The sequence below is a fragment of the Zeus faber genome, assembly GCF_960531495.2.
Source record: "Zeus faber genome assembly, chromosome: 12".
In the NCBI taxonomy this organism is placed as follows: Eukaryota; Metazoa; Chordata; class Actinopteri; order Zeiformes; family Zeidae; genus Zeus; species Zeus faber.
Window position 1 is genome coordinate 19,181,232 of NC_137196.1, and position 14,146 is coordinate 19,195,377.

At 40.6% G+C, this 14,146-nt stretch overlaps 1 protein-coding gene across 1 annotated transcript in view; it reads left to right on the forward strand.

The window, feature by feature from the left end:
- Positions 1–10,695: 10,695 nt before the first annotated feature.
- Positions 10,696–14,146, forward strand: part of LOC307238206 (pituitary adenylate cyclase-activating polypeptide type I receptor-like) — a gene marked incomplete at its 3' end in the record, with an annotated part of 27,987 nt that continues 24,536 nt past the window's right edge. The window contains exon 1 of the mRNA XM_080011103.1: positions 10,696–10,829. Coding sequence (XP_079867229.1) covers positions 10,788–10,829 — 42 coding nt within the window. The 5' untranslated portion in view covers positions 10,696–10,787. The remainder of the gene's footprint in view (positions 10,830–14,146) is intronic.

Genomic DNA, 14,146 nt, shown 5'->3' on the forward strand with positions numbered 1-14,146 from the left:
TCAGAGAAGTCGACATGTAGTACAGCTTCAGAGTCGGTGAGTGTATCTTTTACGTAACGAAACTGCTCGGCTTGATGAATCCAGATGCACTGATGGATAGCAATTTCCTCAAGCTTTCTTTGGAAGAGCTCTTTGAGTTGTTGTATTGTTCCTGCGCTTTACAACATTGGCAAAGGTCTTCTCACCATTACTAGATCTGACCCGCTCCCATTGCACCCAAGAGAGTTCAGCACACTCTAATTCTGGCAATTCAACCTCGTCAAAGCAACATTCTGGACACATAGGGTTCATACAAACCTTCTTCTTAAGGTCACACACAATCATGCCCAACAATTCTGAGATGCTGGTCGTCTTCAGAAGCCCGCTAACTGCTTCTGTGGGTCCTTTGCAAAGTTGTATGTGATAGAACCTTCTGTCTTGGGGTAGCTTTCAAAATAAAAGCTCCAAAATGGTGGTTTCTTCATGGTCGCACCACATGATATTTCGTAAAATGGACATACTTGGACAAAGTTTACTCGAGCAATAAGAGGGGAATATCATTACAAGATCACTGTAATTTCACATGAGGTTACAAAACACTTTAGAATTTATGCCAGATAGGGCAGAAAATACATTTGAATAGTTTTAGATTAATTTTAAATAAATGTCCAAAACTGGATTCCTGACTGGACGGTCACACCACATGATATCTTTACACTTTCATGATTTTTGAAAAATGTATGTGGTTACACATAGAGGATATGAACTAAATATATATGGTATATTTTATTTTTCAAGAATATATTTTTAACAAGAAAAAATGCAGTTGGACGGTATATTTACATATGGACACTTATTTTCTCTCTCTCTGTCTCATTTCCTCCATCTTATCCAATGTATACATCTATCTGAGAGGGACTCGTTTGTACTTTCATAAACACAATGTCTTTAATAATAATTCATCAGGCACCACCCCCAGCCCCTGCTTCGATGTGGCGGAGAAGCTGGCATCACAAACTGCCCCGAGGAAAATACGTTGCCCGCTGTCCGTGGTGCTGAAAAGGAACTGGGACGCCGACGGCATCGGCATCGGGGTCACTCTTCTGCCACGGCGTTTGAGAGGCACGCAGGGCGCGAAGCAAGAAACGCAGAAAGAGCAAGTGTTGCAGAGGGGTTGCAGCGAGGAGGTAAGAGGAGTTGAGAATTGTTGTGCAGGAATCACAAGAGGATGCACGGGGAACTATCTGGACTGGTCCTTCTTTCAGGAACAGGCACTTCTGGGGAGAAGGTTATTAGGCCTACGTTCAAGTCGAATCAAAGACAAATGAACTTGAAACACTTCTATTGTTTTGCCAGCATGCTGATGGAAGGTAAAGTATATTTTGCATTATGAAGACACTGTCCAGATGTGTCTGCCCCTTCGTTGCACTCACACCACCCCTTGTTAAACCAGAAACCAGTGGTCTGTGGTTTGACACAGGAGGCAACTTCCAAACATAGCACAGCTCGACTCGCATGCATTTTTGGATCTCCTTGAGCACGCACGCAGCGAAGCAGCAGGACAGTAGTGTTTGAAAGGGAAAAAAAAAAGGGCTAAATAACGAGCCAATGATCTCACATTATTGACCAGTTCAGGTTCGCAGAAATTGCGCTCAGCAAGGAATCGCTCACCAGCCTGAGGCTTCCAAGATGTGTGCTAGTGCCTGCTGACGCACGTACAAACGCTACGGGAATGTATAAATGCGGTGCAGGAATGCAGTTACATCTGCATAAACAAACACTTTCTTATTTAAAGTGGAAATTAACAAGATTGTCTGTGTTTACACTACAAGTTCCGGAATTCCATTTTAAATCGCAATGGGGTTTTTTTTCCAACAACCATGTTTACCTTCGTCTTCGCTCTTCGACGGCCACTTTGTTTCCTCCAAAGTTTGCCTTCTTCTGATCTACTGATTTGTTTGGGTTTTGGACACTTGAGGTGGTGGGGATATTTTTTTTTATCTGAGGCTTATTTTTTTGTGAATGTTGATCCATATCAACAGTTTAAAAACCACAACTAGCTGCTGATTTATCACTGGTTTGACTTTCACTTCTTGCATGTAGCCTCATCTTTGCATTCTTACCAGGAGAGGCGGCCCGCAGCCAACATTGGAAACAGCATGTAGAGAAGAACATACATATTGCAAATACAACAAATGGCAAACATTATCCAGCGAAAGAAAAATATTAAATATGGGATTTAATATAAATAATACAATTATGTAAAATAATGTAAATAAAAAAATTGTCTGACCGATTATCACTTTATTTACTGTGGTTACACTAAATCAAGTTTTTAGAGAGCCATTTTATAGAAACAGCTGCTTTCAGAAGGTAACCTCATCGTTAATAATTATCATGAATATTTATGATGTGTATTTATTTGTTCTCACGTGTATCCACTCAAATACATTCTCGAGTGCTCCGTTTCATTTGAGTAGCTTCGTGCAGCATGGTGAACATTTGCCTTATTGTCGCGGTCGCCCGTCGCGTCGCAGCGTGCCCCCCCGGTCCCAGGGGACCCCGCAGCCTCCCGGTGCGGCAGCAGCTCTGCAGCAGCGCTACCTGTCACTCCCCGAAGACACGCGGGCGGCGTGCGTGCTGCGGGAGGGCGCACAGACCCGGTCTCACCGCGCGGCGCTCACACGCAGCCAGCGGCTCCATGTGCGGACACACTAGAAACAACGCAATGGTGAGTTCACGCGCCGACTATTACTATTATTATTATTATTTATTATTATTATTATTATTATTATTGTTATTATGCTCATCCCCTCCGCGGATCCTCGAGTGTCCCGTCGGTGCGTGTTATTGAGCCCCATGTTTTGGAGGGATGTGCAGGGTGTCTGCCCTGGTTCTTTAGAGCATGCTTCGTCTGGGAAGACCGCAGAAATGAGGTAGGGGCACAGTTGTTTTCTACTCCTTCTCAACGCTGAGGAGGGGGGGGGGGGGGGACCGGCGGGGGTGCTCGCGTAGAGCCGCCGCTCCGATCCGTCACGGTCGTTACTTCTATGTTATTCATAACCATAAAACATATAGGGTTTTTTTTTTGGTTTTTTTTTTTATCTTCAACGGGAACCCGATTTTTGAATCGCATGCCATTTACACCGACGCGAGCGCTCCCCCGGCGTCGCATGTGGGTGAATTGCAAACCTCTCGTTCTGTTTAAACGAGAATTAATAATTCACCAGGCTGATGTTCGCAGGAATTTAACACAGAGAGATTGTGTGGATGCCGATGCAGATCCATGTATCATCATGCGTTGCGGATCAATGATTAATGCACAGTGATTAACATTTTTCCTCCTTATACCGTGACTGGAGTGTGTGTGTGTGTGTGTGTGTGTGTGTGTGTGTGTGTGTGTGTGTGTGTGTGTGTGTGTGTGTGTGTGTGTGTGTGTGTGTGTGTGTAGATGTTGGGGTGTATATAGGATTTGCTTTACTGTATATAAAAAGCATTATGTGCAGCATGAAGCCACATGGGAAGGATTGAATTTGAATGTTGAATGTTAATGTATAATTTTTTATGGTGTGTGTGTGTGTGTGTGTGTGTGCGTGCGTGCGTGCGTGCGTGCGTGCGTGCACCCGAGCTTGTGCTTGTAATCTGTATCTGTTTGGAGGTACAAAATCATGCATACACACCCCTTAGGGCAGGTCCCCTGGAACATTTCTACCTTTCTCTCAAATTTTCTCTCTATTGTTTTACTTTTTCTTTGAAATTAAAAATCAGATCATCTTTATAGTTTGGCTTTCCCAGCGTGATTGGGAACCCCGCTGTTACTGCCTTTAATGTAGCTTCATCTTCACGCCAGCCAATCACTTCCTCACATTTATCGCCAGACAAAGCGTCGCCCACGTCTTGACAGCAGCAAGGTGTTCTTTTTTGGGTCCCTGTTGCTCCTGCTAATACCAATTTGGAATTCATTAGTCACAGACTCTGGAGGCCTTTCCTAACTACCTGTGGGTTTTTTTTATTATGAAGGGCTAGGCAATGTTTACGAAATCAAATATCAGGTTATTATCATTATTTTTTTTAACCAATACCTCAGTATCAATAATTTGACAATATTCTGGGGATGACTATTTGTGCCTAGATATTTATACACCAAAAATATAAGCTCAAGAAACAATCATAGGTAATTTAGATTCAAGATTCAAGATTCAAGAGGTTTATTCATCACATACATATACATACTTTCATACACATATGCAGTGAAATGTAATAGTAATGTGATGTTAGAGGTGTTGTTTAGAACAGCTATGGATTGCAGAAAATTACTTAGTTTAAAGTCAACCTTTTACATATTTAACCATATTGTGATATTAACCAATTATTAACCGACCAACATTCATCAAAATCCCAGATGATGCTTAGTCTCAGATCACGAAATCGCTATTATATCGACACACCGCACAGCCCTAAGTCAGAGCCTCTCGACAGAACAGTGAAGTAACTCTGTGACATATTCTAACGTGGTTTAAACTCGTGAGAGGAACCAGACCAACCTCATCTCTGCGTTTCTCTAATTCTCTTTACACCAGTCTGCACACAAGACCCCACAGTCTTGCTTGTCTTCCTGTCCATACGTCCATCCATCTGTCTGTCCGTCTGTCGGTCTGCCTGTCTGTCTGTCCGTCCGCCTGTCTGTCTGTCTATCTGTCTGCCTGCCTGTCTGTCTGTCTGTCTGTTTGTCCATCTGTCTGTCTGCCTGCCTACCTGTCTGTCTGCCTGTCTGTCCGTCTCTCTGTCCCCCTGCCTGCCTGTCTGTCTGTCTGTGTCCGTCTGCCTGTCTGTCTGTCTGTCTGTCTGTCTGTCTGTCTGTCTGTCTGTCTGTCCGTCCATCTGTCTGTCTGTCCTGTCCGACTGTTCCTCAGCCTCCTCTCTACAGACACGTTTCTGCATCTGTATCTGTGGGTTTTAGTACACCTCCTATTGCTTGTTAAACATCCTCAAGCTGCTTTTGGCCATTTCATTTGCTACTGTGTGTGTGTCTGTGTGTGTGTGTGTGTGTATGTGTGTGTGTGTGTGTGTGTGTGTGTATGTGTGTGTGTGTGTGTGTGCGCGCGTGCGTTTGTGTGTCTGGAAGGAGAAAGCATACAAGTGTGTGTGCTGCAGTTGTGAGTTACTGTTATTGGAAAGAGAATGAGACCTGCATAAGTATTCCTGTACAGTTTTATGCTGTGAACCTTTCATATTGTAAATCTATGAGTGTGTATGTTTGTATGTGAATTTTGTGTGTGTGTGTGTGTGTGTGTGTGTGTGTGTGTGTGTGTGTGTGTGTGTGTGTGTGTGTGTGTGTGTGTGTGTGTGTGTGTGTGTGTGTGTGTGTGTGGCGCGCGTGTGTGTGCGCGTGCGTGTGTGTGCTGTTGCAAGCTGTTATGTGTGTGTTTTCAATTTGGGGTGAATCATCTTTTTTACGGGAAGTAGCGATATGTAAGATCAGCAGATGGTGTGCGTCGCTGTCACCACTGCAACACACAGGCTCCTGGTTCCATGAACCAAATGTGTGTTATTTGAAGGGGTTTTGGGGGGATTTAAAGCACGGTGGTGCGCAAGGTCATCGTCAAAGTTGGAAGCTTGACATCACTGGAAATGTCACACTGACGTCTGCGGCTTATTCAACATTTGGGGTGTTCTGTAGAAATATACTGTACAGTATGATGTGAAAAAACCTCAATGAAATGTACTCTCATCTTACTTATGTGTTATTGTTACTAATGTCCTAATGTTATTAATGTCCTAATGTTACTAATGCGCTAATGTACTAAAGTTGCTAAGGTAATGTCCCAATGTTACTGATATACTAATATACTTATGTTACTAATGTACTAATGTTCTAATGTTAGTCAGGTACTAATGTCTTAATGTTACTAATGAACTGTTACTAATGTGCTGAGGGACTAATGTCCTAATGTTACTAATGTACTAATGAACTAATGTTACTAATGTGCTAAGGGACTAATGTTACCAATGTACTAAGGGACGAATGTTACTAATGTGCTAAGGGACTAATGTCCTAATGTTACAAATGTGCTAATGAACTAATGTTACTAATGTACTAATGAACTAATGTTACTATTGTACTAAGGGACTAATGTTACCAATGTGCTAAGGGACTAATGTCATAATGTTACTAATGTACTAATGAACTAATGTTACTTATGAACTAAGGGACTAATGTTACTAATGTACTAATGAACAAATGTTACTAATGTACTAAGGGACTAATGTTACTAATGAACTAAGGGACTAATGTTACTAATGTACTAATGAACTATTGTTACTAATGTAATCATGAACTAATGTTACCAATGTACTAAGGGACTAATGTTACTAATGTGCTAAGGGACTAATGTCCTAATGTTACAAATGTACTGATTAACTAATGTTACTAATGTACTAATGAACTAATGTTAGGAATGTACTAAGGAACTAATGTTACTAATGTGCTAAGGGACTAATGTCCTGATGTAACAAATGTACTAATGAACTAATGTTACTAATGTGCTAAGGGACTAATGTTACTAATGTACTAATAAACTAATGTTACTAATGTGCTAATGAACTAATGTTACTAATGTGCTAAGGGACTAATGTCCTAATGTTACAAATGTACTAATGAACTAATGTTACTAATGTACTAAGGGACTAATGTTACTAATGTACTAAGGGACTAATGTCCTAATGTTACAAATGTACTAATGAACTAATGTTACTAATGTACTAATGAACTAATGTTACTAATGTACTAAGGGACTAATGTCCTAATGGTACAAATGTACTAATGAACTAATGTTACTAATGTACTAAGGGACTAATGTCCTAATGTTACTAATGTACTAATGAACTAATGTTACTAATGTGCTAAGGGACTAATGTTACCAATGTACTAAGGGACGAATGTTACTAATGTGCTAAGGGACTAATGTCCTAATGTTACAAATGTGCTAATGAACTAATGTTACTAATGAACTGTTACTAATGTGCTGAGGGACTAATGTCCTAATGTTACTAATGTACTAATGAACTAATGTTACTAATGTGCTAAGGGACTAATGTTACCAATGTACTAAGGGACGAATGTTACTAATGTGCTAAGGGACTAATGTCCTAATGTTACAAATGTGCTAATGAACTAATGTTACTAATGTACTAATGAACTAATGTTACTATTGTACTAAGGGACTAATGTTACCAATGTGCTAAGGGACTAATGTCATAATGTTACTAATGTACTAATGAACTAATGTTACTTATGAACTAAGGGACTAATGTTACTAATGTACTAATGAACAAATGTTACTAATGTACTAAGGGACTAATGTTACTAATGAACTAAGGGACTAATGTTACTAATGTACTAATGAACTATTGTTACTAATGTAATCATGAACTAATGTTACCAATGTACTAAGGGACTAATGTTACTAATGTGCTAAGGGACTAATGTCCTAATGTTACAAATGTACTGATTAACTAATGTTACTAATGTACTAATGAACTAATGTTAGGAATGTACTAAGGAACTAATGTTACTAATGTGCTAAGGGACTAATGTCCTGATGTAACAAATGTACTAATGAACTAATGTTACTAATGTGCTAAGGGACTAATGTTACTAATGTACTAATAAACTAATGTTACTAATGTGCTAATGAACTAATGTTACTAATGTGCTAAGGGACTAATGTCCTAATGTTACAAATGTACTAATGAACTAATGTTACTAATGTACTAAGGGACTAATGTTACTAATGTACTAAGGGACTAATGTCCTAATGTTACAAATGTACTAATGAACTAATGTTACTAATGTACTAATGAACTAATGTTACTAATGTACTAAGGGACTAATGTCCTAATGGTACAAATGTACTAATGAACTAATGTTACTAATGTACTAAGGGACTAATGTCCTAATGTTACTAATGTACTAAGGGACTAATGTCCTAATGGTACAAATGTACTAATGAACTAATGTTACTAATGTACTAAGGGACTAATGTCCTAATGTTACTAATGTGCTAAGGGACTAATGTTACTAATGTGCTAAGGGACTAATGTTACTAATGTGCTAAGGGACTAATGTTACTAATGTACTAAGGGACTAATGTCCTAATGTTACTAATGTACTAATAAGCTAATGTTACTCATGTACTAAGGGACTAATGTCCTAATGTCACTCATGTGCTAATGCCCTAATGTTACTAATGTTCAAGTTCAAGAGCTTAATGTTACAAATGCACTAATGTTACTAGGGAACTAATGCCCTAATGTTACTAATTTACTAATGTTTCTAAGGTACTCATGTGCTAATGTTACTAATGTACTAATGTTACTTAGGTACCGATGTCATAATATTACTAATGTGCTAATGTCCTGTTACTTATGTACTAATGTTACTAATGTCCTAATATTACTAACATACTCATGTACGAATGTTACTAATGTACTATTGTTACTTAGGTATTAATGTCCTAATGTTACTATAGTTCTAATGCCCTAATGTTACTAATGTACTCCTGTTACTGAGGTACTAATGCCCTAATGTAACTAATGTACTGATGTACTAATGTTACTAATGTACTAATGTTGCTTGATGTACTAATGTTACGAAGGTACTAATGTCCTAATGTTACTAATATACTAATGTCACTAAGGTACTAATGTCCTAATATTACTAATGTACTAATGTCCTAATGTTACTATAGTATTAATGTACTAATGTTACTAATGTACTAATGTCACTAAGGTAATAATTCCTAATGTTATTAATATACTAATGTAACTAAGGTACTACAGTAATGTCCTAATGTACTAATCACTCTAGATTCAAGAGGTTTATTCGTCACATACATATACATACTTTCATACATATATGCGGTGAAATGTACGAATGTTACTAATGTTAATAAGGTACATCAGTAATATCCTAATGTGACTAATGTACGTACTAATGTTAGTAAGGTACTAATGACCTAATGTTACTAACATACTAATGTTACTAATGTACTAACATACTAATGTTAGTAAGGTACAAATGTCCTAATGTACTAACATACTAATGTTAGTAAGGTACAAATGTCCTAATGTACTAACATACTAATGTTAGTAAGGTACAAATGTCCTAATGTACTAACATACTAATGTTAGTAAGGTACAAATGTCCTAATGTTACTAACATACTAATGTTACTAATGTACTAATTTTATGAATGTTACTGATGTACTAATGTTACTAATGTACAAATGTAATAATGTTACATGTGTACTGATGTAATATTTTTACAAATTAACTAATGTAATAATGTTACTAATGTACCAGTGTACAAATTTTACTAATATTTCTAATGTACTAATGTTACTAATATACAAATGTTACTAATGTATTAATGTTACTAATGTTACTAAGGTACTCATGTCCTAATGTTACTAATGTCCTAATGTTACTAAGGTACTAATGTAATAATGTTACTAATGTACCAGTGTACTTATGTTACAGATGTTACTAATGTACTCTGATACTGCTCCTGAATAATGGTTTGATATGGACCTTAAATGGGTATCCATTGTAATGTAATATTATTTTTTTACACTGGAAATACTGCATAAAAGGTAACACACTGCTTTAAAATAAAGATCTCTGTATAGCTCCTGAAAAACTACTTTAAAAATGTGAAAAATCAATGGGGGGGTTTGCTCTTACTGTTCATCGACGTGGGCATCCAAATTTGCCATCACATGCTTCAAAATCTTTTGATGCTCAATAGTATCATCAAGTATTTTTGTCTATGCCATAAAAGTGGACCATTGAATTTCAATACCTGGCCTGAGGCAGATATGCAACAATCACAAAACAAGAGCTATTTGTCACATATTAAGGGCATTTAATAGATTTTATGCCTTTTTGACACATTGAGGCAAGTTAGGGTTCTCTAATGGAGGAAGATTGAATTATATGTCAATTATTATTATTTTCTAATCACCCCTAGAACGCTCAAAATCTATACTGTCCAGTAAAAACAAATGCTGCGATAGGCACTCTGTATTAAGTGATAGCAAATCGGTATTGTTAATGGAAAAGTGATGAATGCCTGTGACTGAAGTATAAAATACAATTTGCATTAACTAGCTCCCGAAAATCCTCCAGCTCCTTTATCTTGTGTGTAAGACAAGAGAGGACACGCCGGAAAAGGCACAAATCCATTCCAGGGACATTCCACACACCTATCAACGTCATTTGTCTCCAATATGTCTAACCTGTCTTAGGGGCAGGAGGAAATGGATGCACCGGGCATGCATCCATTCTAAAGGCCACCGAGCCAACATTTCCCTCGGAAATTAAGATCAAATATTTAAGAAAGAGGGTAATACATCAAGGTGTGCTGATGAATGCAGTCGGTTCCTCTCCAAAGTGTTTTATGTCGCAGGGAGACCCGACGGAACGGAGCGTCGGCGCCGTGCCGAGTCGAGGCGCGCGGGCTCCGGAACGAGATGAATCCTAATTTCCTGGTTACGGGCTCAAGCCTCTGCTCTGTCTGTGTCTGCGTCTGTGTGTTTTATTGCAGAACCCCTTGACGCCGGAGTGTGTCGAAGCCAAAAAGAGCGTTCTCATTCCCTTCCTGTGAAAACACACACACACACACACACGCACACACACACACACGGAAACACACTCGTGCACAAACACACCCACACGCATCTATCCGTCGCAGCCTGACGGACAGCCTCCAGTTCTGCCTCTGAGAGAGATCCACTTCACAGGGGACAATGAGAGGCTTCCTGCTGACTGCTATCTTGCTGCTGCCCTTGGTAAGTGCATAGCGCTTGTTTTTTTTGTGTGCGTACTGCACGTGTGCATGCCCGTCTGATGATTCATGCGTGATGAATCATGATGATTCACCTTTTAAGGAGTCGCGCAAACCTTTGCCTTCCGAAGAGCTGCGATCCTTCTTTCGAACGCTGTAGTACAACTCCTGATCTATGTGTGGTTGGGATATTATGCCGCCGTTTTTGGTCAAAGGGCCTCCTGTTCATTCGGTCCGAGGGACGAAGGAGGCGGGAATCCACTTTGCATTCTTCGCTCCGGAACTTCCGGTGAAGGTTCAATGAAGTTCAGATCGGGCGATTTGTCGGGGCCTCGGATTTCAATTTGTTTAGCGGTGTACGGGGGTCAATGTGATCCGAAGTGATGGGAACGGCGTTTCCTCACATCACCCACGCACTTGGTCTTATAAAATGGCCTCGTAGTCCTTGGCTATTGTATGACCGTGGAAAGCAATTACCGGACCCAATGACTCCCACAAGATGGCTGTCCATACCTTTTACGGACGTGGCGGCGGACGTTGTGGGTTGAAGGAATCCTTTGGCTTTAAACCCATAAACCCTTCCGGATCTAGGAAATACACTGAAAGATGACTCATCAGACATATTACTTTTTGACATGGCTCAGGGGTCCAGGTTTTGAGCTCCTTACCAGGAACGTGCGGAGGGTGTCCAAGCACCTGCCGCTTTGCCCCCTTGATGTCAATGGTGAACCTTAATATCAGGCGCGGTTTTTTTGTGTGTGAAGGGGCATTGAGATTTAGTTGGGAACAGTTGTATTATATATGGACTAAAAGAGAGGTCGCCATCCCGAAAAACCCCTATTTTAGTCGGACGGTTGGAAGAGGGGTGCTGCTGGTGGGGGGACCCTTTCTCCCAGAGAGACGCGCAAGGGCAGAGTGGAGCCTTTGTTTGTTTGTTTTATTGGAATATGAATTGTCAACTTTGGAGAAATAAAATAATATAAGCCCAACTAATAGCCACTGGGTGGTTTTAGTGGGGAAAAATATGACAATAACCCTTTCCACGGCATTATTTCTTATAATGACGGCAGGAGAGCAAAGTAGGAACAATAGTGTTTTAATGAGTCGCATATTCCCAAATAAATAACCTTATTTCGCCGGTAGGAAAAGGGGAGAAGAGAAGGTCTTGCGGGTAGCGGATTTATTTTCAGGGCAAGATATGAATTCATGGTCAGTCGGGTACGCGTTCTGTACGCATCCTCATCGATCGAGTCCAAACGAGTCTTTATCGGTGGAATTGATGTCGGAAGAGACTGATGGACAAAATAGGTATATGGGCACGGCTGGCGCTTCCCATAGGCGACGTAGGCGGTCGCCTCGGGCTGCATCCCGAGGGGGGTTGTGGAGAGCTTTTGCTGATGCGGTTTGTCCGCGTTTGGCATGTGCTGTCAGGATTTTTGAGACTGCTCCCCTTGACATCTCAAACGCAGTAACTCTGCAGCTTTTGTGACGATGCACACAGCGATTCAAGGCGTCGACTATTCGGCCTCTTTGGTGCTCAGTACTCACTGGAAGAGCAGTGTGTGTGTCAAGTGTAAGAGTTCTGCCAATTGGGACTTGTTAGTTGAGTTGTTAAAGCAAGGTGAGGACATAGTAATGTCAAAGTCAAACTCATTTTCAGTGTGGTGTTTCTATTATGTTGTCCACCCTCCAATATGAACGTATTTCTGTGCGTGTGTGCTTATGATTTGTGTGATTTATAGGAGAATCTTGTGAGTCCGGGTGTGTGGGTGTGTGTGTGTGTGTGTGTGTGTGTGTGTATCTGTGTGTGTGTGTGTGTGTGTGTGTGTGTGTGTGCGTGGCGTGTTATAGCCATAATATTGTTCCATCGCTGCCTTTATTATGCAATCTATTTTGTTGTTATTTTCATACTTTCGCACTGGGCCGCTTGCTGCAGGCGCTTTAAAGGAAGGAAATTGGACAAAAGCAGAATCAGCACGTCAGCATTACAGGTCCCAGATCTGTCCTGTCTTAAGACTGTCTCACCGACTGCCCGTAAGAGCAGAACAGTCTGGCCGATCTACCTGCTTCGAGTGGATTTTATAAGCGCTATAAATTTGCCTGAAGAAGGTCCTTTGACCAATGGAGCTGCTAATAATAATAATAATAATAAAGCAAAAAAAACAAAAACCTAGAAAGATCAAGTCAGTTGTCATTTATTATTTTCGGATGACACCTGTAATGGTCAGAGTTTTGAGTTTCTCTTACTTTAAATGCATAACTATGTGTTTAAATCAATTCATTATAAATAGATGTAAGAAAGGAAAAAACGGGAGGCCGGTTTGAATCCGCCCTTTTGAATCAAAGCGATCAATAATGACATGACACATGGCCTCTGGGTTTCGACGGCGCGTTTGCTTTGACGCTCGCCCCCATTGGCCGGATCGGCCGCCCGAGGCCTGGAGTGATGTGTCTGTTGGTCTGCATTGGTGAGTGATGTCAAAAAGGGAGTTGTATTATATGGTCCAATGCTTCGCTACACTGCGTTGGCAACCACTAAGCTCTCAAAAATGTTTTTAAATAAATCAAAAGCAGCCCTCTGGGAAAACTAGGCTTCTGCTACTCCAAACTGGATGTATTATCTGGACACGTCTGTTTTAGAGCAATAAAGTGGAGGGTAGGGGAGTCAAAAACAGATGCTGCACGGCGAGGAAACAATGGCATGGGGGAGTGGAGTGGATTAGAAAAAGACAACGGAGGAGAGGAAATGAAAGGGAGATAAATTAAGAGAAGGGAAAGGAGAGAAGGGAAGAGAAGACGTGGAGTAATCAAACGTCTGTCCCATGACACTGATTGACCCATTGGCTTTTCCGTAATATTAGTGGAATGTTTCTAAAAGGAGCGCTGTGTAAACACCGCAGTCTCCAACGTCCTTTCTTCAGAGACTGGTGTGTTTGTGTTTGTGTGTGTGTGTGCGTGTGTGTGTGTGTGTGTGTGTGTGCGCATGTGCATGTGCGTGTCTGTCAATTCTCTCTCATCGGTCGCTTTGCTTTCCAAGCTGTGAGATACAGAGCACAGCTGGGCCAATGAGGAAGATGTCACGCAACTAAGAACCACAATATATAAACAAACTTCAAATGCACCAATAAAAAGGCGATCAGGAATGTGTGTGTGTGTGTGTGTGTGTGTGTGTGTGTGTGTGTGTGTGTGTGTGTGTGTGTGTGTGTGTGTGTGTGTGTGTGTGTGTGTGTGTGTGTGTGTGTGTGCGGGTGTGCATCTGTGTGTGGACGTGGGATGCAGTGGACACATGCACGGACGCCCGGCTTAATGTTTTGTTTAGGA